This window comes from Eptesicus fuscus, chromosome 22 (assembly GCF_027574615.1).
Source record: "Eptesicus fuscus isolate TK198812 chromosome 22, DD_ASM_mEF_20220401, whole genome shotgun sequence".
In the NCBI taxonomy this organism is placed as follows: Eukaryota; Metazoa; Chordata; class Mammalia; order Chiroptera; family Vespertilionidae; genus Eptesicus; species Eptesicus fuscus.
In genome coordinates this window covers 30,974,867-30,999,542 of record NC_072494.1, presented here as the reverse complement: position 1 = coordinate 30,999,542, position 24,676 = coordinate 30,974,867, and the positions used below count along the sequence as shown (strand labels likewise).

Below are 24,676 nucleotides of genomic sequence, written 5' to 3'. Positions count from 1 at the left end.
CAGCCTCCCCCCATGGCCCATTTCTCAGAACTCTGCTCTAGACCGTGTTGCTTCTTACCCTCCCTCCCCTCTCTCCTTGGCTTGACTCAGCCACTCTCCTGGCTTCAGTTGCCACCTGGATCACGATGATCCCCAGGTTTATACCTTGAACCTAGATCTCTCTTCTGAGACCAAAATCTCCCACTGGACACTTTTACTTAACCATTTAAAAGAGGAACACTGGCTCAGTAGTTGAACTTCGACCTATGAACTCGGACAGTGGTTGGCAAACTCATTAGTCAATAGAGCGGCAAACCCGAGAGCCACATGTGGCTCGAGAGCCGCGATTTGCCAACCACTGACTTAGGTCAACCCACACGGAACCTCTCTCCTTCCCCGGTAAACTCATACTCCAGGGTTCCTCATCCCAGTGAAAGTTGTCCAAGTCATTCCAGACTCCTCCCTTGTCTCCACAGCCAATAAGTGACTGGGCTCTGATCACTTTATCTATCAACTATCTTTTGACCCTGTATACTTTTCTGCCATTAAGTCAGTTCAAGTCACTCTCATCTCCCAGCATCCTCCTTGCTGGTCTTCCTGTCTGCTATCCATTCTCTTCACAGCAGCCAGGACAATCTTTCTGAACACAAATGTGATTCTGTCACTTTTTTGGTTTCAGGTTTTTGTAGTTACTGTCCCTTCTGCCTGGAACACTCTCTCTTTCATCCCCTTCCCCAACCACCATCACCACTCCTGCACCTGGTGGAATTCAGCTCATCACGCAAGTCTCAGCTCAGACACCACCTCTGTCAGGAAGCCTCCTTTGATTTCTCCTGGCTGACCTGTCTTATAAGCTCCCATAGCATCCTGTTCTTACTCCTATTATAAATCTTGGCACTGTGTTATAAAACTGCATATCTACTTGTCTGTCTCCCTGGTGAGACTGTTAGTTCTCCTCTAAGTGTATCTGGTTCAGTGTTGTCTCTCCAATCCATAGCACTACACCTGGCATGCTATGGAATGAATAAATCAATACATCAGTGAAAAGATGGGTCTGAGGGAACACGGTAAGGTGAGTCAGGATATGAAAGGCTTAGAGTGCCTCAGGATGGACGACTTTAAGGAGAGACCTGGTCTCCAGTCCAAATGCAAGAACCTGGGTGTCTACATTGTAGGTAGCTGCATTGTCAGCCTAACTTGAAAAGGCATTTGCTGACCTGCTCAGAAACATTCCCATAACTCACTCTGATCCAGATTGATGCTGAGCTGAAAATTTAGAGACACGTTTAAAAAAAAGAAATACAGATAATGAATATCAGAAATTACCCAATGATACACATGTTCTCCTTAAAGGAATTAAAATCTCACTCTATATGGGTCACCAGCCTTCCTGTAGAGAAGGTACTGAGCATGAGCAAACAGCGCTGGCACCTCTACCTGAGTGGGGCCACCCATTAAAGCAAGGGTTTGGAAACATCATGACAGTCCTGTTCATCACAACCGCAATTAGATAAAATTAAGTTAATCAGATGTCTCTCCACTAAGTTATACACCGCAAATCTTCCCCTGAAAGCAGGGGTTAATTTTTCAAGATCACTATAGATCAGAAGTGAAAATTGACTCGATTTTTCCTTTGTGTTTATAAAAGAATATATGTGCAGTGTAGAAAATAATTGAAAAGTAAGGCCACCATCCAGAAAACATCAGCTAACATTATGGTACACTTTCCATCTTTCTTTTACTCATACATGCATTTTTATGTAATTGAAGTTACTGTTATGCATATATAGTTATATATCCTGCTTTCCCCCACTTCATATTGCGTTGGAAACATTTTGCATGCCAATAAAATTTATATCTTGACTTACCATAATTTTCGATTTAACTAATTCACTCCATCTGGGCACTAACGTTATGATTTCCTTTAAAAAGATCTACTAACTCTTCCCATGCCCATCCTCTCTCAACCAGGTCATGTATTCATTACCTGATACAAATGTTTTTGCATTTCTGAATGACTAGATTATTCACACTGTACCTCCTTGCTTGGAGTATGGAGTTAATATAATTGCTTTGGTTGATGGGATAGCTATATGAATATTAATGCATGGTTGGAGTGTTTAGAGAGACACTGAAACAGTTTCCTCCCCTCGTGCTGAGCATGAAACCACCTATGACATCGATTTTATTATAGAGCACTTCAGCTGGTACTCTCAGTACGTGGAACAATGCACCATGGGAGATGGCCGCGCAGGAATTGGGGGGCATCCCCCTCACCAGCTCCAGCTACAAGAATCTTGGAAGCATCTCTGTGAAGGACTTAGCTTCCCCGTCTCTAAAGTAATGAGGGTTTATAGGAAGCAGTTGCAGTTTTTTAAACCTTTGTTAGATAGCCATTCTGTCTTCATTGTCTAGCCAGCCTCCGCCTGTTCAAGAATTGTGTGTGTGTGTGTGTGTTTTTTTTGGGGGGGGGGGCAGGGGAAGGGGGAGGTAGCACCTACTAAAAAAAGTGTCATTATTTTCTGATTGGATCAATAAATAAAAGGAATGCTGTTAAGACTAAAAATATATTATTCTTTCAAATCGTATCCTAACATCTTAAAAGGATCTGTGAAACTTGGAATGATGCCAACTTCCTCAAGAGTTACTTTAAAAAAATAAATGTACTGATTTTGAAAGTAGCACATGCTCTTTTAAAGAAAACTTGAAAACAAACCAATACATAAGAAGGAAATGAAAATCTCCTACAGCCTCCCACACCAGAGACCTCTGTAGTGATATGCTGATGAAGATGTCTGTGGGCTTTTATCTACGAATGTGTCTCCCCGCATAGGCGAGATCATGTTGTATTTACAAACTGTATTTTACTTACCTATCGTAAGAGTGTCTAATAGCATTTAAAGTTCCTTATGAACGTTTTGAAGGGCTACACTCCCATGTCTTTTAAAATGTTCTGAAATACTGGGTCATTTAGAAAAACATTCACATGTTTTCTCTGTACCTCTCTTTTTATTGTTGTTGTTGTTTTCCCTATTCCTTCCTCTGAATCCTAAATCTCTGTCTTAAGTCCTGGCTTCCTTTCCCGGTTCCAGACCCACCTTTCAGAGAGGCTGTTGAAAACCCCACCTGGATACTCATCTTAAATGGAACAAGTCAAAACCAAGCCATCACTTTCCTCTCTCCATTTCTTCCTCTGGAGGCCTCCTTCTGTTCCGCTGTCGCCATCTCCCTACTTACCAGTAATCTGAGGTCAGCATCACCTCTCTCACCTCCTGCTACCTACACCTCATATCCTATCATTTATAACCTTTCAGACTCTCCTTCCACAACATCTCATCTACCTGTCCCTCCCATCTAAGGTTGCAAGATTTAGCAAATAGCCATACAGGACACCCAGTTAAAGCTGAATTTCAGATAGATGGATAATACTATTAAGCATCATGTGTCCCGTTCAATGTTTGCAAATATTTAAGCTAAAAAGTACTTGTTCTTTATGAGAAATCCAAATTTAACAGGATGTCCTGTATTTTATTTGGCAACCCTACCTCTCTCAGTTTCTACTGCTTATATCTTAACACCTCTCATCTCCTCCAGGAGCCCTAGTGAACTACTGACCTCCTGGTCTCTGATTCATTAATCTTCACAAAGCACAGCTCTAATGATGTCATACTTTACTCACCACTGTTGCCTCGTTGTTCATGCTGACATTTAGAAACGTCCACAGCCTATCCCTAAGCTGCCTCTCCAGCCCCAGGCCCCACTGCTGCCCCTCGGGGCTCCCAGCTCCAGCTCAAGTGCTGGACTTGTGGTTACAAAGCACAGCTTCTCCAGGCCTCAGCTCCCACCACTCTTCCCATCTGAATGCCCTACCTCATATGTCCTACTCCTGACTCCATCTTCACAGAGCCACCACCCTAGGCTGGGCCCTCCTTCCCTTGAATATAGACCACTAGTTGTTTATCCTACCATTTTGGGAGGTCAGAAGTCGTTGAAAATTGACACATTCATATGGGTCAGGCTAAAATAATAAAGAGCTTGCTTCTATGCTTTACAACCTTCCACGGAGTCATCATCTCACCCCTTTCCACAAAAACATCGAGTAGTGACTGTCTACGGCAACGTTCTCAAGGTATCATCCTCTATGCACATTCAGTGGAATCACCCGAGGAAGGGAGGGTTTGTGACATTGCGGATCCCAAGGCTCCAGCCTAGAGCTGCAGAATCAGAACCCACAGGGAGGGCCTGGGAACCAGCACCGTGAACATGCTTTCCACCTGAGTGTCATGCTCACTAGCGTTGAGAACCACCGGCCCACAAGCAAAGTCTTCTCAGGCTACTCTACTCACACTGGGCCCCGAATGTGCCTCTAATGACTCCAGAGGCACAGTCTGCTCTTCCCACTTTAAGAACCAGCCTATCCAACACTCCTACTGGTCCCGCCAAGCCCAGTCAACTACCTCCTCCATGAACATTTCCCTGTTCACTCCAGGAAGCCTACAGAAAGAGGTACCATTTATTGTCACTAATAATGCATTTTTCTCCCCAAATGGGATATAACAGTCATCCAAGACAAGGATTTTCTCTGCATGCTCCCCCCTCAATGAGGCTAACACCATGTTATGCTGTGATAGTTGTTAAATAAATAGATGCTACATTAATATCCAGGCAAGGTCAATGGATCCAAAGTAACTAAAGCAAAGTTGAGCATATCTTTCAAATTGGGGGGGCGGGGGGGGGGGAAGGGAAGACTCCATCTTGGAAAAAGCATGGACATGTTTACATGTCCATTTAAGGAGAATGTAAATCCTAGTTCAGTAGTGGCAGGACTGCAAGTAGAAAGTGAACTCAAATGATCTGCCCATCAGCCTTCCTCATGACTGCTCCCCTTCCTTGGACTTTGGCTCAGCCACAAGTAGAGAAGAGTTTCCTCTACTTGAGAGCCATCCCCAGATCTGTTCCAAAAAGACACTGCAGACTCAACAGACTAAGCCCATCATCTTTATCCCTCCTCCTCATTCTCCTCCTTGTCCTCTTCTTCCTCCTTTGACTCTATTGCCTGTTTAGTCTTTGCCAGAAACTATTCCCACTCTTCATCTCCCACATCCCCGAGGTTCTCCCTCCCCTGATATCTCTGGACTCTGGCCCTTCTTCCCCATCTCCGTCCTACCACCTTACTTAGGCCTTCATCATTCCTCACCTGAGCCTCCTAGCCAACCCCATGCCTCTGTATTTGTGGAACCAGATCTTCAAGTCACTCTCATGCTTAAAATTTTCTCTGGGACCCTCATCCTACAAGATAAAGTCCAGACCCTCATTCTAGATCATGGGGCCTTTCACAGCCTGCCTTTCAATTCAATTCAACTCAATTCAATTCAGCAAACAGCCGATAGTGCCTTCCATGTGCTGGGCCAAGCCAGAGGTATGAAATCAAACGTTCTCAGCTCACAGGAGAGACAGATGAGTAAATATGTGATTGATGCAGTGTAATGGGCTTAGTATAACTACAGAGGGGGGTCTTAGAGACTTAACCAATTAGTGGTTACTCCTGCAGGGAGTTAATGCAGAGACAGGGCTACAGTTGAAATCTCCAGCTCAGGTCCAGGGCTCTTTAAACAATTTTAAAAATATGTTTTTATTAACTTCACAGAGAGGAGGGGAGAGGGAGAGAGACATAGAAGCATCAATGATGGGAGAGAATCACTGATTGGCTGCCTCCTGCACACTCCCTAATGGGGATCAAGCCCATAACCCAGGCATGTGTCCCTGACCAGGAATTGAACTGTGACCTCCTGGTTCATGGGTCAAGGCTCAACCATTGAGCCACACCAGCCAAGCAGGGCTCTTTACATTACTCAAGGCAGCCTGGCCAAAAGGACCTCAGTCTTGCCCAATAGAATGAAACAAAACAAACAAAAAGAAAAGATCCAAGATGATCCATGATTAAAATACAAATTAAGTATTAAAATGTAAAACCCATAAAAGTTACTACAGAGACACTAAATCACAGTGAAATAAGATAATTTAAATAGCACATTTATAAGCTGGAAACACAGGGAGCTGGACCACACTCAAGCACAGCCCCGATGAAAGACCATGACTCATCTACTGTGGCCAAGTAACACAAAATAGATAACAAGTTGCTTGCAAATGCTAATAGTACTAGTTGGCCAGGGGCAAAAGTGGGTACCTGTGCCTTTTTATTCAGATATCTATGAAAAACTAGAAGAAAATTATTTTTTTAAAAATATCATTAAAGATGCAAAGGCTGAAGTCTTACATTTTTATTTTAAAGAACCAAGAAACTAAAATTGAGAAGAATTAAGTGATTTATAAGAGCATCCCAAAAGGATATTTGGGAGGGTGTCATCTCAAAACTAAGGCAGAGAACATCAAAGGGAAAGGAGATCATAAGAGACCGTGACGTATATTCTGTTCTCAGGACACAGCATGGCCTTCAGTCCAAGAGAGATATGGTCTATGTTTGTGGAACCATGTTTTTAAACTGCACACTGTGATCAGGTCAAGAAAGCAATTTAGTGGGTCATGACAGTCAATTTATTTTTAAATGGAAAGTAATAGAATCCAACAGAAAATGCCAGTTGTATCAGAGGGAAGCGGGGAGCAGGGACTGGGTAGAGGTGGGCAAAGCGGGGGGGGAGAGGGAATGGAGACATCTGTAATAAGAGTCAACAAAAAAAATAAAGTTAAAAAGTAAGCACCGAGTTTCATGTATAATTGTGTGTGCACGTGTTTAGTAGCTCATGATGTAATCAACATTTCATATGATGGAGTGTAGTCCAGGTTTGAAACACTCTTTTCTGACACTTTCATGCTAAACACGCTCAGCTATGAACAGTGACCTTTCTCCTCATTCTTGGCGTCTGTGCTAAAATTAAACAGAGGATGAGGCGGGGAATATAAGCACTGAAAGGAGGAAACAAATTAGCAGAATGTAAATGAGTGAACTGCTAACAAGGGGCTAGAGACCAAACGGATGAGGTAAATGAGCTCTGGGCTTTTTTTTTTAAAAGACTCCTGCTCTATATGACAAGTAAAGATGACCTGGCTGTCCCCCTTCCTCACTGGAGCACCGGACACACAGTAGCTGCTCAATGATTACTTGTCCAATGACCCTCTAGAAGCGCCTGCATTCTCTCTATGGTGACACTTATCAAGCAATGTGATCGTTGCTTTTTAAATAATGTCAGCCTCCTCCATTGAAGCTCCTTGAAGGCTGGGCTAATGTTGGGTCCACAGCTGCATCCTCACCCCCATGACACTGTTCAAGACATGTTGGCTAGCCCTAACTGGTTTGGCTCGGTGGTTAGAGCATTGGCCTGCAGACTGAAGGGTTCCAGGTTTGATTCCGGTCAAGGGCATGTACCTTGGTTGTGGGCACATCCCCAGTAGAAGGTGTGCAGGAGGCAGCTGATCAATGTTTCTCTCTCATCTATGCTTCTAACTCTCTATCCCTCTCCTTCCTTTCTGTAAAAAAATCAATAATATATATTTAAAAAAAGACATGTTGGCTGGATTGAACTAAAGGGCATAAATGGCAATAAAGATCGAGCTCTCATACCCATCTGATGCTTGAAAACCTGTTTAGAGAACAACAGCTCTAAACTTCGGTTTCCAGAGAGCAGATCACTTGGAATCTCTTCTGTGTCTTCGCCCAGAGGTCAGGTTGACTCAAAGAGCTTGTTTCGTCCTTTTATAGAATAAGAGCCTCTTGAAATCTCCTGGCTCCTGGGGACGCGTGGAAGATGTTTTTTCCTAGTCTGGACAGCTTGAAGGCAACAACCACTTTGAAACCGTGGCTGCTGAGCTATGTCAGAGGTCCCGTCCACATGGCTAACTGGAGCAGGCAGGGTGCTCGGGAGGCCTGAGGCAGAGGACTGGATTTGAAAAAGCAGTCAATTGACCAAGTAAATTAACAATAAACCAAGGCCGGTGCTTCCTCACAAGAAGCCCAGGCTGAGGGGAAATGGAACATGTCTTGGACGCAGTCATTTGCCTTCCTCGCTCCTCTGCGGCTCTGTCATACTTCCATGCCTAGGAGTCCACACCCAGCTCCTAATAGTGCCGCTGTTTAGGGTACATGGATAAGGGTGCCCTGAGCATGGGTATGTAAGGTGGACAGTATTCCTTGGAAAGCCATAAGGTGCTATCAGTGAGGGGATGGGTGAAAGATGCCCCACACTAAAATATCAGTTCAAATTCAAAGGAGAGTCGACTAGTCACTAGCTACTCTTCTTCTCAGGCAAACACCCCAACCTCTATTACCAAGAGAAAGTCCTCTTTATCAAGGGCCCTGAATGAAGGCAGGGATACATGTCATCTCCCTGCAGCAATGTTAAATCAATGGCTGTACCGTTCCTGTGCCCTGTTCCTCATACACAGTAAAACCTCACATCTCTGTGGATGAGAAAGGCAAGGAACAGAATAACCCTGTCTGTAGAGTTCAGTGGATACCAGGAGTCCAGAACACTTGTTTCAGCCTCCACCTCCCACCCAGACTCTATCCCAGTCTCCAGCACATGCGTAAGGAATAGAAATCATCCTTGATTATTAACCTGAGCAGAATGTAACCAAGAGGGCAAGTTCACTTGGAGCCAGAGGAGCAAGAGGAGGGCTGCATATTCATGCACTCCAAGGTCAAGCAGGAGCAAAGCTTGGGATTTTTTTTAAAAACACTGTCTATGTCTAGATACTTAGTTTGAATCTCAATTCTAACTCCGGTATAACTTAATCTCTCCCTGCCTCAGAGTCCTAAAACATCATATGTAAAAGATAAAAATATACATCTACAATGTTTAGCAGTATCTGGCAACTTAATGGACCAGCAAACTACACAAATTATCACTAGGATTGCAGTGTTGCAAAATGGATCGGCAGAGATTTGGAGTCTGAGGGCCTCCAGAATGCTGGCTCATGGGCCTCATCAGTTTTGAGAGTTTCCTAACCTCTCTGAGCTTTTATTGTCTCATATACAAAATGGGGATCATATAATCACTTCATGGGGTTACTCTAAAGATTGACTGAGAGATCAACCAAAGGACTTGTATGCGTGCATATAAGCATAACCAATGGACGCAAGACACTGGGAGGGGGGTGAGGGCATGTGCCCAGGGGGAGGGGAGGGGAGGCTGGGGGAAGGTCAATTGGAAAAAAAAAAAAGGAGATATATGTACTACTATTTGTAATACTTTAAACAATAAAAAAAAAGAAAAAAAAAAGATTGACTGAGAATCTGTAGGAAAAATGCCTGGTGCAGACTAGATGTCCTGCCCACCAAAGAGGAGTCGTGCCCTCAGTAAAGAGCTGTCCTGACGCCACCTCAGGCAATCAGATGAATCTCTCAAAGGTCACTGATGCTCAACGTGCAAAATACCAACCTGTGCCCCCATGTTCCTGTCCGCCTCCCACATTCCTTACGATGGTGTATGGCAGATCAGCTTTCCTATTATCCCAGTGAGAAACCCTGCAGTCCTCATGGACTCCCAACAGTAAATCCTTCATCAGGTTCTGTTGAGCCTACTTTTAAAATACTAGTATGTCACTCATTTGCTTCTCTCAATCTGCTCACCAGCAATTTGCCCCTAGATAACATGTCTCCAGCCTCATCTGCCCGCCCAGCCTTCCTCTTCCATCCACTCTCAAGCTGCAATTATACAGTCCCCTCTCTGAAGTACAAATTGGATCATGCCTCTCCCTTGCTTTAAACCCTTCTTGGGATCCCCCACGTAAAATCCAAGTCCCTTAGCATGGATTCCAGGTCCTACATGATCTACCTCATGCTTGGCTCACTCCCTAGCCCCATTTCTCCCAGGCCCCTTCTGGTTCTGTGCGCTCCAGACACACTGATGTACACACAGTTCTTCAAATGAATCATGCTCTCTCTCCGCAGGGACTTCACACATGCTCCCCCCTCTGCTTAGAATGCTCCCTGTCCCTTCGCTTCTCCATGATAACTCATTCGCAATCTTTATTTTTCAGCTTAGATGTCATTTCTTCCAAGAAGCCCTCCCAACACTTGAATACTGGGTTAGAGGCCCCTTGCACTGTAGGCAAATGTCTTCTTATTTGTTCTCCCAGTAGACTGGGGGTCTCTTGAAGACAAAACCCATTTTTGTCATTGCAATACCCCAAGTGCCTCAGACTGCGACGGCCACGAAACAGGCACTCAGATATTTGTTTGGTGGATAGATGCACAGATGCCAACTAACAACGGGTGTTGCCCTGTGGTGCAATCTCTGGGTGCAGGCAGCAGTGGCACTGAGCTGCCCACCTCGGACAGCAGAAGGTTTCCTTCCAGCAAAGGCAACACCTACCTAGGATGGCCACCACCTCGTCGTCCTGGATCACCTCCAGGGAGCCGGAGACCACGAAGCAGAGGCTGTCGACGCTCTCTCCTGCGTGGTAGATGAGGTCCCCCGGGGCGCAGTGCACCGTCTGGAACTCCATGGCCAGTGCCCGCAGGCAGCCGTCGCTGGCCAGCCGGAAAGCAGGGTGCTCCTTGAACACCTTGCGGTTCAGGTGCACGCAGATGTCCGCTCTCATGTCCTTGGGACAGATCTGCAGGACCTGGCCAGGCACGGGGAGAAACAGTGTTAGGGCCCTCCTTGCTGTGGCCTCCAGCCCACTGCCCCTTGACACCGGGGGGCAGAAGCAACCCCCACCAGGCTAGACTGCACTCAAGGTGCTGGCAGACAAGACAGCCACAGTCCCAACCTCATTCTTTGGGAGGCAGCGGTCCCCAAAATCTGTGTTAAGTGCTCAAACGAGGCTTCCCAAGAGTAGAAGCGCTGGAAGAATGGGGGACTCTACAGGTCGTTGGGAAAAGCCTCTCTGAGGAGGTGACATTTAAGCTGACACCTTCATAATGTGTCAGAGGGAGCCATGTGAAGAAAGAACATTCTAGAAGAATAACAAAGGCCGTAAGGAAACCTGAGCAATAGCCAATGTGAATGAGGGGCAAGGGGTAGGAGATGAGGTTTCGGGAGTACGCCAAGCAGAAGAGCGTGTAGAGCTGTGTAGGTATGAAAACCCTTTGATTTATTCTGTGTGATGGGGACACATTGGAGGACTTTGAGCAGGGAAGTGACAGGAACTGACCTATATTTCAGAGGATCATTGCGGCTACAGAGGGGAGTTTGAGGGTTCTGGCTTTGGAGAGCAAGAATGGAGCCAAGGAATCGAGTTGAGGCCAGTTAGCTAGATTGAGGTACTCGCCTCTTCCCTCCCCATCTGTATGGCAACCACCACCAAGACAGTTCTGGAAAATGTCAAATAAGGATAAAATCTCCCTCTCCCGTTGGGAAGGTGGTGCCTGGCCCAGATCCACACCCTTATGAGTTCCTCCTGACCAGCCCCAAGTATAAGCCTAGCCCCTGAGACCCTTTGGGGAGACTCACTCCCTGAGTGTGTACTTTCGCTTTAATAAAACCTCTGTGCTTTACTGAATCTTTCTGTCTCATTCTCGAATTCTTTCTTGCATGGAGACAAGAACCTGGACACTGCCACAGGGTTGAGGCTTCCCGTGGCCTCCCTGTGAGCCTCTGACATCAAAGTTAGGTCCCTCCTGTCCAGGCGAGGCCTAGGAGACTGGGACTGGAATGTGGCAGTGGAGCCAGTGATAGGGATCATATTCCGAACTGACATGATCTTCAGATGGACGGAATATGGGTGTGATTTAACGAGAGATATAAGATAATATTTACTAAGCACTTACCACATGCCAGGTATTGCTAAGTACTTTAGCGTGGTTCACTCATTTCATACTTATTTATAGGGCATCTGATTATATGCCAGGAATCAGTCTAGGCTCTGAGAATGTAGCAGAGCACAAAACAGACAAAAATCCCTGCCCTTGTGTAACTTAACATCTAGTGGGAGGAGACAAATAATAAGCAAAATAAGTAAAATTTAGCAGTAAGTGCTGAAGAGAATAGTAAAGAAGGAAGGGAAAGTCAAGGGAATGTGATTTTACATTTTTGAGTGTTATGTGCATTAGCTAATTGAATCCTCACATGACCCTAGGAGGTAAGTACTATTATTGTACCATTTTACAGATGAGGACACTGAGACACAGGGAAGATAATAACTTGTCCAAAGTGGCACAGCCAGGAAGTGGCAGAGCTGGGATCTCAAATTACGTAGTCAGACTCCTAGTTTATATGCTAACCACTCCCTATATAATGTGGCTGCCCAACACAAATGGGCTTTGCGAATTGGTTCTCAGTATTTAGGAAATCGAGGCAACATGGGAACTATAAGAAGCTTTGGGTCTCATCTTTTACGGAAATGAAAATTTCTCAGCCTTTTCCCGGGGGAGAAATATTTCCTTGGACAAAATATTTGCAAGAAGCCATCGCATAGCCCCTTCCATATTAAGGAACACAACAGCCCCACGTGGACTTGTTCAGAGAAATTAGAAGTGTTCCTGAAATAATCCTAGCCTACGAACAAAGCGGGGGGCACGCCATCCACCATGCCCAGTGAGGACATTTCTCTCCCCTCCCCGCATCCCTGCCTCAGCACAGGCCATTTGCCTCAGCATCTGTGCTCACTGTGGAATTTGCAAGCCCCTCAGCCTCCTTCAGACCTCCGCTCCAATCTCGACAGCTTTGCTCATACCCCATCCCGCTCAGGTGCCCCTGAGCTCTGCAATGGAGGCGTGGCCGTGGAAAGAGGGCACGCAGTTGAAATCCCACCTCATTTTCCTCTCCAAGTGGCTTAGCTGCTCTACACTTCGGCATCTCTTGTGAAATGCACTCTGCTACCACGGGCTGGTGAGGAATAAATGGAATTACACCCACCAGCACACTTTCCTGGGGCAGTGCCTGGCCCCAGTCAGGGCCTTGAGGAATGCCAGTCCCCTCCCGCTGCGTGCCTCTGCGCTCTTGCCCTGGGGTTGCAGGTTGCTAAGGCGGTCAGGATGTTCTCCGGGAGGGAGGATGGAGGACTGGCCGAGACAGAGGAAAATTCAGACTGCCCATGCTTGGGATTGCTTGCTAATACTTGCCTCTTTGGAGCTCATTAAAACAAGGCTTCTGCAGAAATGTGGATTTAATTTGGATCCTCCTCTCTCCAAACAGAACACACAAGGGAGTGTAGAAGGCTCACGTGTCATGTCAAAACTGTGCTCGGTGGTTCAAAACCAAGATTTATTCTTTAAAGTTCACCTTTAAATATTTGGTTTCCTCTGGGCTGGGATTTGCTGGCAGAGGCTGCTAGTGACGAGGCCTTGGCAGGGGGACAATGTTTTATTCGTGGGCACCGTTCCCGGAGCCACTGGGAAGCGTGTGTGAGGAGCGGAGGGACCCTGGCGGGGAGGAATTGCGGACTGTCACAGCCACCAGGCATCTCCATCAGGCCTTCTGTTGGCGCCACGCTGGGCGGGGCAGGGGACCCTGAATTCCTGTCTCTGAGGGAGAGTGTCAGCTCGAGGCCCTGAAATGGGCCACCTTCCCTTCCACTTGGTTCTGAGGAGTGACTCTCCCTGCTGGTCCTTGAGCCTTGAAGGCCACAGGGGAGAGGTCACCATGGCGGTGAGGAATAAATGAAATTACACCCAGATTGGGAGGACAGCAGCGAGGCTGGGAGAACAGGCTTTCAGGCAGGCAGATCTGGATGCAATTCCTGCCTTAACACCTAGTAGTCATCTGCACCTGAAGCAACACTTAGCGTTTCCTCCAGACTCCATTTTGGAACTTGAGCACAGAAGCCTCCTGGACTCTAGGAGCTGGCACACGAGGGGCTAGGCGCACGTGGGCTCTGATTTCAGATGTTCTCAGGGCAGCAGAACAGCGGGGCAGTTGGAGGGGGGGCTTTGAAAGTCCAGAAGGTCAGAGTTCAAAGGGCCTTAGAGGTGGGCCTTAGTACTAAGCCATCTACTTTACAGGTGTCACAGACTCCGAAGGACAAGTGACATGCTCAAGGTCACCAGCCAATTACTAGTAAACTAAATGAGCCCAGCACTACCACCCTCTTTCCCTCTTCCTCTCCCCCCCCCCCCCCCCGCAAACGTTGGCACCCCTGCTCATCACTGACCATTCTGACCTAGCATGGAGGAGAGGGGACTGCTGGAGAGGCATGGGACATGGGACTGCAGTGGCTGGGAGGAGCGGCCACCCAGGTCAGGCGAGGCTCTGTGGTGACCTCAGCATCCCGTCTTCTATGGGACCAGGACCTGGGGCAGATCCCTAAGTCCTCCTGGGTGGGGAAGAAAGGGAGAAGGCTGGCAGTGCTGCCTCCATGGGCAGCCGCCCAGCTCAGCCTGCAGTGTGGGTGTGAAGGGGCTTCTTCCCACGACCAGCTTTGCAAAGGCATCCTGGCCCCATGGGAAAAGGAGCCCCAGGGCTGAGAGATCAACGTTCCTTTCTGCTCCATCAGCTCCCAGGCACCCACAGAACCCGCAGCCTGGCCGAGAGAGCAGAGCAGCAGCAACAGGCCCAGCTGGGGCCGGGGACTGGCAAAGCCAGGGACGAAGTCCTGCCTGACTGAGAAATGAGGGCAACTCTGTGCTCGTCCTTCTTCCCTCCACCACGTGTTTTATATTTTAAAAAAATGATAGTGGGACCAAAACCGGTTTGGCTCAGTGATAGAGCGTCGGCCTGCGGACTGAAAGGTCCCAGGTTCGATTCCGGTCAAGGGCATGTACCTTGGTTGTGGGCACATCCCCAGTAGGGGGTGTGCAGGAGGCAGCGGATCGATGTTTCTCCCTCATTGATGTTTCTAACTCTCTATCTCTCTCCCTTCCTCTCTGTAAAAAATCAATAACAAATATATTTTTAAAAATGATAGTGGGAAAAGCAGAAACTTTGAAGTCAGACAAACTGGGTTCAAATGCTGGCTTGGCCGTTCTTAACTCTATGACCACAGGCAGTTAATAAAACTAATTGGGCCTCCGTGCCTTATCGTTTTCAACAGAAATAACAGCACGGTCCTTGTGAAGCATGAATACAGAGCCCGGCATGGAGACGGGCAGCAGGTACTTGTGCTCGATGCACCTTCAACTCACGGAAGCTGGTGCTGTGGTGTCGCTGTGACATCACTGTGTTATCATGGCAGAAGTTCAACAGAACCAAAGTACCGATCCTTTCAAGTTGGGATCCGTTAGGTTTAGTTCAAGCTTTCCTTTTAAACAGTCAGCTCTCAACCGACTGTTCTAAGGGAGGGAGACCAGGAGCTCAGGCAGCGGCCCAAAGCCAGCTGAATTTGGCTTTGAACGTGTCCTAAGGCATTTTTGCAATGGTGTTATCTTTCTGTTTTTCCTCATTCTAACAAGGAGAGGAATCAGTATTCCCCAAGTACTTACAAATGGACGATAAAAGGAGAAGTGCAGTTGAAAAGACTGAGAAGCAGAGGAAAACGGGCCTAGGATTACATTTTTGCTTATAGAAAATACACAAAGGAGATAACTCTTAAGCGAATAACAAAGCCCACGGCATCTTTTCTCTATTCTCTCCAATATTCTTTTCTCTATTCTTCGCTTCATTGAAATGCATCTAGAATAACGCAGCTCTCAGAAAGCAAGAGGGATCTGTGGTCATTTCCACTTTCTAGGTGGGAAAACTGATGCCTCGGGAGGTGCCTAACCGGTGCCCTGCCCAAGTCAGCTGACGGTGAAGGCACCAGCCCTCGCTCAGTGTTTCCCAGACCTGTCTGATAAAGAGAACCACCTGGCTGCTTGTTGAAAATGCAGATTTCTAGTCTCTCCATTCCCCCCTCCACCCCAAGTTCTCATTCCATAGATCTGGGGTAGAGGCTGGGACTCTGCTCTGAAGGACCATATCACAGGATTTCTATCAAGGCCAAAACTAGAGTGAAGCCACAGTCTTGGGCACAAAACTGAGGGGGATGCTAAAAAAGTCAGTAATCGAGATAAACTATAGTTTAATGCAATATTTTTTTCCCTTTGCATCTTCACCAATACTTTATATTTCCTGGGCTCTCAGTATAATATTTTTTAATGCAATAGTTAAAAAAAATTAAAAAATCATACAAAAATCCATGGGGAACAAAAGATCAGAAGTTTGAATAAACACAGGATCAGTAGCAGTGCTGTGCCAACTTGTGCCACCCTAGCCTGAGGCAAAAGGACAATCAGTAATACTTATGACCATGTCCCGGGTGGCCCCGATTCCTATCATTGTATAAGTGTGGGGAATCAGAATTCCCTGGACAGTTAGACTTCCGTTTCCATCAACATCTCTGGAAGTAGGATCTGGACACCCAAAACTACCCAGGTGAATTTGAGGCACAGCCAGTTTGAGAACCACTGTCCTAGGAGAGGCCCAGGTCTCCCCGGGAAGGCTGGCAGACAAGGGGCTTATCTGAGCTCATTGCCCTCCTCACCTTCTCTGTGTCAATGCCTCTGGACATGGACCAGGTGGACACGATATAATCCATGACTCGCTCACTCAATCCCTTTGGCACCTGGTAGAGCTTCAGGAAGTCCCGAACGCTGTTGAGCATCTCATGGTACCTGTTGGTGTTGGCGTACATCTGTTGGAAAATGGTCGTCACATTCCCGAAGATGGTGGCATAAAGAAGTGCTAGAGGCAAGAGGAAGAGAAGAAACGACATATGAGTAGTCCCTGAACCAGAGCCCAAGAATGCCCGCCTTGCCCAGAGCCAGCCAATGGCTAGAACTGCCCTTCCTAGGACAGGCTGTCCTGACTTCCCAGGAGAACCTCACCCTGAGAGCCTCTGGGACTGGAGTGTCCTACCACCAGACCAGTAAGACAAGGGCAGGGTGGCGGGAGCTGACCTGACCAGGGCCAGAGCTAGGATACAGAGAGCGAGGGGCGCAGTTGGACTACTTCATTAGTAGAACCACAAAGAGTTTGAGCCATGCCTGAGGCCACCAATAAAATGTGTTTCCATGTACTCTGTACCAGCCCACATCCAAATCTATCAGCAAGTAATCTTTACCAAACCCTGCCACGTGCCAAGCACGGTGCTACCTGCTGGGACAAGAGGGTGAATGAGACACTCAGTCTTGGCCCTCACACAGCAAACAGTATAGCAAAGGGACAGACCTGGAATGGGTAATCACAAATAAGTAATTAAGAGCAAGTCTGCTGAGAGCGATGAAGGATGTACTACTATCTTTGCATTTCCTGCTCAGGTGCACAATCCACTTCACTGTCATGTGACTCCTGGGGTGCGGGGTGGCATGGCGACAATAAAATCAGGTCCCCTCTGAAATGTAACAAGAACATACTCTGTGCTCCTGCTGCTCCCCCAGGTTAATGTCATGAAGGAGGAACATTACATCATCACAAAACCCCACCTTCTACTTCTAACTCCCATTGGCCCTTGAATGCTGACCTTAGGTGCCACCACTTCCAGGGAACCTCCCCACGGGGGTGACTGTGACTCCCAGGCATGTCTATAGAGCTCATATTACACATGCTCCCTTCCTGACAAAGCATGAGCTGCTTGAATGCTGGACACATCTTTTTCTTGTCACTGTATCCCCAGGAGCTGACACTATACCAGCACCCAATAAATAGTTATCAAATTTGTGAATTTTACTTATAGTTTTGCTCTGGGTTTTTTAAAATGAGTTATTGATATACAATAAACTGCACATGTTTAAAGGACACAGTTTGATGTTATGTGTATACACCCATAAAACCATCACCACAATCAAGAGAGTGAACATCTCTATCACCCCAAAAAGGTTTTGTCTTGTCCCTTTATAATCCCTCCATCCCTCCCGCTTCTCCCTACTCTTGACACTTTCCCATTCCCAAGCAACCGCTGTTTTCTGTCACCATAGATTAGGTTGCATTTTCCATGATTTTATATAAACGGATTTATACAGTATGTACTTTTTAAAAACATCTTTATTAAGATAGAATTCATATACTATAAATGCATCCATCAAAGAATACAATTCAATAGATCTTAGTATATTTACAGAGTTGTACAACCATCACTGCATCTAAGTTTAGAATATTTTCATTCCCCCACCCCCAAAGAAACCCTGTACCCATTACCAGTCATTCCCTGTCCATCCACCCGACTCTCATTCCCAAGGCAACCACTTTCCATCTCTATAGATTTGTCTATTCTGGAACATTTCATATAAATTAAATTATACAACATGTGGCCTTCAGTGGCTAGCTTATTTCATTTATCAGTGGTTTCAAGGACTATCCTCTTATTGTTGAATAATATTCCATGTATGGGTATACCACTTTTCACTTACCCATTCATTAGTTCATGGCATTTGGGTCATTTCCACTTCCTGGTTATTATAAATAAACACTAATTTACAAGTGTTTAAACACTTGTTATAAACACTAATGTACAAGTTTTTGCATGAGTATGTTTTTATTTCTCTTGGGTATATATATACCTAGGAATGGAGTTGCTGGGTTATATGGGAACTCTATGTTTAACATTTTGAGGAACTACCAAATGGTTTTCCAAAATGGTGTATCACTTTACATTCTCACCAAAGGTGTATAAGGGTTCCCAATGTCTCCCAAACCTAACACTTGTTATTCTCTGTTGTTTTTTATTATAATTGCCACCTTAATGAGTGTGATCTGCTATCTCACTGTAGTTTTGATTTGCATTTCCCTGATAGCTAATGAAGTTCATTAAGCACCTATTCATGTGCTTATTGCCAATTCATATATCTCCCTGGGAGAAATGTTCACTCACATCTCTTGGGCTGTATCAACAATAGTTCATTCCTCTTTTTAAGAAACAAAAAAAATTATGCTGAAATAATTATAAACTCACAGAAAGCTGAAAAGATAGCACAGAGAGATTCTGTATAAACCTCACCCCGTCTCCCCACCGGTTACATCTCAAATAACAAGGGTACAATATTAAAACCAGAAGATTTGCATTGCTATAAAGTATGTGTATAATCCTGGGGTGTTTTATCACATGTGTAGATTCACGTAACCAGCACCACATCTTACACCACAAGTTCCAAACTCAGGACTGTTCTATGGTCACAGAGATCTCCCTTGTGCTACTCACACTCCCTCCCAGAAACCATGAATCTCTTCTTTTTTATAATTTTGTCATTTCAAGAATGTTCTATAAATGGAATCATATAGTATGTGATCTTTTGAGACTGGCTTTTTCCATTAAGAAATATCCTTGAAATCCATCTATCTTGTTGCACATATCAATAGTTCATCCTTTTTTGGTTGATGAATTCTCTCCCATGGTATGGATACAGTACATCATTTCTTTCAAACAATCCTACTCAGGCTTAGCTGGCAGACTAAGAGGGAAGGAAAGAGAGAGAAAGGCATAGATCTAGAGGCCAGGGAAGGAGCCCTTCAGGTAGTCGGCCTGGCAGGGCTGTATAAGGATGCCTGAAAAACTGAGGCCACAGATCCACCTGAAGAGAATAATAAAGGAGGATCATAAAGTGCTGCCAGGGAGTGGTGTTCACCTGACTGATCAAAAGGAGGTGGATGAAAAGCAGCAGTTGAAGCCTGAATAGTGCAGACGTCAGCTCTTCAAAGCTCCTAAATACCTCATGTACAACAGGGTGGCAACTCCTGCCTCCCCCACGCCGGTGACGTCACCAGTGGGCTGTGCACCAGCCTCTGGGGCTGGATGGCTGCCTGATCCCCGTCAGTCTGACCTCAACTCAATAAGCCTGTATAGCTGCCCTGCCTCAGCACTGTCTTCTGGTCCAGCGGTCGCCAACCTTTCGGACCTCACGGACCACCAGTGGTCCGGGGACCACCGGTTGGTGACTGCTGTTCTGGTCCACAATCGACCAGAGGTCACGCGTGAAGCGTAGAGGTGCTTTGCTCAGGAAGGCTGCCAGAAAGTTAATGTAATCTTGAGCATAAAACAACAGTTACACCAAATCAATACAGAAAGAATAGCTCTCTTGTTAATGATCCCAGAACCAGGCGCAGGTCTGAGGCTCTTGTGCTCTGGTCACAGTGAAGGCAGTGACGCCACATCCGTCATTTCCAGCCCAGGGCTGCTCCCGTCCCCAGTCTGGAGGCGTAAGGGTCCTCAGGAGGGCCTTACTCAATTATTATTACTATTATGACATTTTATTACTATTAAAAATAGATTGCTGTGCTCTTAATGCCTGGCTCTAATTTTAGATGGAGCGGGTTGTGTTTTACATGTCTACATGTAATTTATTGATATCTTATAGATAAAGCATTATGCCCTTAAATATGACCTAACTGGGAGAGCAGACATGCAAGTCCGGCTAACACCGCATGGATATCTGAATGTGACGTGGGAATGTGACGTGGGAGAGTGCAGCAATGTCACTGCCGTGACTGAACCTCAGTGCAGAGGCCTTAGATGATTCTCGATGTGGATGAGTTGGTCTTTCATTGTGGGAAAGGAGCGAGGAGACCTCTCCCAACCCCAAGACAAAATGCTGATTTGGAAGAGAGGAGGCTTATTTCTGCGTGGTGGGCATGGCTCAGTGGTTGAGCACTGACCCATGAACCAGGTGGTCATGGTTGGATTCCCAGTCAGGACACATGCCTGGGGTGTAGGCTCAATCCCTAGTAGTGGGTGTGCAGGGGGCAGCCAATTGATGATTCTCTCTCATCATTGATGTTTTTATCTCTCTGTCTCTCTCCCTTTCTGAAATAAAAATAAAAAACAAGAGGAGGCTTATTTCTGCATTTGAGTAGTTTACAATTAATGTTGTATCATATCAGGAGTTCTGGGTCTCATCCAAAGAACAGTAAGATAGTATTCTCTGGCCCCTAATTGGAAATTGCTGTATGGGCAAAAGTTTGTCTCCCTTTTTAAAATTTGGTATTTATTTTTGTATACATAACACACACCCAGTTTAGAGTGAAATGCCCAAGACATTTAAAAATTCATTTTCCCCGTAGGCCATCTTTCTTTTCACCCAATTTTCTATTTTGCAAAAGCACCCACTTCCATTGTTAGCTGATTGTTTTGCTATTGATCTCTCTATTTTAATACCAGGCTCAAACTGCTATATCCTGATATTTCAGTTGTAGACATTATCCATTGACCTCTGAGAACTGAACTCTTTTCCCCACCTCACCTCCAATCTCACACGCGTATTCACACCTTTTCCCATTGCCTCACCCTCCCAGTATAATTCTATCATCACATTGGTTATATAATTATCTATGTTTACATTATTATAAGTAGATGAATGCTATTCACAGCTAAGTCATTCACAGCTAAGTCGTGTACTATATGTGGTTACTCTTCCTTTTCTGCAATGTAGCTAATAATGATCTTTGTCTTTTCTTGCTTAGTCTACTTATGGCTAATGTGACTCCAAATTCTCCCACAGATAAATGCTTCTTCTTACTATATCAAAACACAGTAGTTAGTTTATTAATTAAAGAAATCTCTCCTGGAGACTTCTGAACGATTGCTTTGTCATCTGCGTGGACGTCTCTGCCCCTGTATCCTAGGAAGTCCCTTCATTTAGTATTCAGGTTGGATCCCAACCCTCTATCTTCCTCCCTCTTGTTTTACCCCCTTTTTGCTGGTAGAAGGCATCGTCTAACAGCTTTCAGAGAAAGGATATATGGGAGCACGATTTTTGAGACCCAATGTTTATTCTTATACTGAATTAACAGCTTGGCTAGGTGTGGCATTCTAGATTAGAAATCCTTCCTCCCCCCCCCCCCCCCCCGCCCCGCGCCAGAATTTTGAATGCATTTCTCCAATGTGTTCCCTTGCTATTGAGAAGTCAAAAGCAATCAGATCCTACATCCTTCAAATTGAATCTGTTTTTTTTTTTCTATCTAGAAATTCTTTTTTCAACAATGATCTAAAAATGCATAATGGACCTTTTGCTATGTTCACTCTTTAATCCATTATGCTAGGCTTTCAATAAACCCTTCCAATCTGGAAAGTTGTGCCCTTCAAGGAAATATTCCCTTTCTCTCTCTCTCTCTCTCTCTCTCTCTCTCTCTCTCTCTCTCTCTCTCTCTTCAGCAGATCAAAGTGGGTAACAAAGGATAACCATAATAAGGACACTTTTTATTTCTAGTCAGCTTTCTTTTCTCACTTGGAATAACATTCTTCATGCTTTCTCAAAAGGCCAGGGAGAAGGGAAATTGAGAGACTGTTCTATGAACCCAGGATGGAGGGAAACCCTAGTCAGAAGCAACACAAGAGCAATGGAAAGGAAGTACGTAGCTCAATCCCTAGGATCTTGGTGAAACAAAAAAGAAACTCAAAGAATGTGTTTAAGGCTATTGGTCCTAAGCTCCTGGCTCTTCCCCGCTTCCATTTAACCTTCTCTCTGGCTCCCCATCCTTCTGAGCTCCCAATCTCTAGATGAGAAAGATGAGGGAAGGGACATCTACTCCAGGTTCCAGAAGCGGGGTGGGCACCTGTCTGCTACCACAGGGAGGTGATGAAGGGAAGAAAAGTCCCTGTGTTAGCAGGGCATCCCTGGCATTCTAGAGACCAGCTTCTGCAAGACCATTAGACCTCGCCAACACACTTTTAATATATTTTTATTGATTTCAGAAAGGAAGGGAGAGGAAGAGATAGAAACATCAATAATGAGAGAGAATCATTGACTGGCTGCCTCTTGCACGCCCCCCTAAGGGGGGTTGAGCCCGAAATCCAGGCATGTTCCCTTAACTGGAATCGAACCCAGGACCTTTCAGTCCGCAGGCCGACACTCTATCCACTGAGCCAAACTAGCTAGCACTTGCCAGCACACTTTTAATAATCAGTGAGTTAGATATACTTATGGCTCCTCGAGCAAGCTGACCATTATTCATACAATTATTTCTTTTGGAAAATGCACCCCAACTTCTAATAAACAACCTTGCAGAGCATAATTTATCCCAAAACTCGAGAAGGTTAAATTAAATATTTTTATATTTAATTATAAATTAATGGCTCTATTTTTGTAATTATAAATTAATGGCTCTATTTATTTTATAGCCATAAATACCTCTGCAAGTGTATTTATTAAAGCTTAGAGATAACGAAAGGATTAAAATTATATCTTTTGCCTTTTTGTAAAAATGAAAAAAGTGTTGCCCTATGTTGGTAGTTTATGGATCTATCCAAGCTGACTTTTCTATGCAAAATTCCAGATAGTATATTAAAATCAAATTTAAAGAAGACTCTACCACTAAACCTATGTTTGTTTCTATATTCTTAATTCCCAGCAAAAGACCATGAGGCCTTTGTTAGCCCCTCACCTGGAAACTCCATTCGGCAATGATGGGGGCATGCTGGTCATGGAAGATGGGTTGGTATGTTATAGCCACATTGGCTCTCTGACGTCTTTTTCCTTACTTTCACGCCAAATTACAGAAAAAGAAAGGACTGAAAAAGCATGGGCTAAGCGAATACATAGGGGGAATAACTATTGATAAAAGAGACAAATCAGGAAACAATGTAATAATTGAAAAGATAATTATTAGAAATGGAGGTAGGCTTTCAAAGTCATGGAGGCCTCATTACAGAGGCATGATTGATTAAATCACTGGCCACTGGCGAATGAACTCAATCTCCAGCACCTGGGGGAGGGAAGCTGAAAGTCCCAACCCTCTAATCCCACGGTTGGCTCCACTGGCACCCAGCCCCATCCTTAGGTGCAGGTCCAAAGGTCACCTCCTTAATGTAAAAGGAGACACTCTCATCACAGGAAATTCCAAGGGCTTTAGGAGCTCTGTGCCAGAAACAGGTGAAAATCAAATACAGTAGATGCTTCTTATTATAAATCACACAAGGACTTCCCAAAGTCAGGCCTCAGACCAGTAGCATCCGCCACCTGGGTAATTGTTAGAAATGCAAATTCCCTGGCCCACCCCAGACCTATTGGATCAGAATCTCTGAGAGTGAGGCCCAGGAATTTGTATTTTTTCAAAAATTTCAGGTAATTTTGAGGCATCTTAAAGTTTGAGAGGCACTGCTTTATGCCATCCTCATCCTCAGTATGTCTCCTAAGTTTTAAGTTTAATGCCCCAACCTAAGGGAGGCAGATGGTCAGGGTGGGGGTGAGATACTGGGCTATTTTGAAGAAACATAAAGAGGATATGAAGGCAGCTACCCTCACCCCAGCTGACAGAACAATGGCAACGAAGCCAGGAGACAATGAGAAAGCAATCCCACAGGTTAGCCATGCAGTAGTCCCTCCGCACGATGGTTTCACTTTCCCAGGAAGCTCTCTAGACTCCATGGTAAAAACTCCTGAAATAAACAATGCGGTAAGTGTTCAAGCGCGCTCTGTTCCGTGTAGTGTGATGAAATCTCGAGCTGTCCGGCTCCATCCTGCTCAGGATGTGAATCAGCCCTTTGCTTAGCGTATCCACACTGTGTACACTCTGCATAGTACCTGTCTCAGTTCCCAGATGGACTGTTGTGGCATTGTAGTGCTTGTAGTCAAATAGCCCTTATTTTACTTAATACTGTCCCCAAAGTGCAAGAATCGTGATGCTGGCAATTCAGATACGCCAACGAGAAGCTGTGAAGCGCTTACTTTAGGTGAAAAGCTATGTGTGTATAGGGGAAAATAGAGTATACACTATGTAGGGGTTGGTACTATCCACGGTTTCAGGCATCCACTGGGAGTGTTTTTTAAGGTGTTATCCCCCTTAAGTAAGGGGGCAGGATTGACTCTACCTTGATGTACGGGATGTTTGACTTTCCTGTCAGCACAATGCCCTCATTCCTCCTCAAGAGGGACAGCTATTGCCCCGGGCAATAA

The 24,676-nt window shown here is 45.4% G+C and overlaps 1 protein-coding gene across 2 annotated transcripts in view; it reads right to left on the bottom strand.

The window, feature by feature from the left end:
* Window positions 1-24,676, bottom strand: part of KCNH1 (potassium voltage-gated channel subfamily H member 1) — a 264,356-nt gene that overhangs the window by 64,336 nt on the left and 175,344 nt on the right. For both annotated transcript variants that reach the window (XM_008145998.3, XM_008145999.3), the window contains exons 8-9: window positions 16,339-16,538; window positions 10,311-10,563 (exon numbers count right to left, since the gene is read on the bottom strand). In XM_008145998.3, coding sequence (XP_008144220.2) covers window positions 10,311-10,563; window positions 16,339-16,538 — 453 coding nt within the window. The remainder of the gene's footprint in view (window positions 1-10,310; window positions 10,564-16,338; window positions 16,539-24,676) is intronic.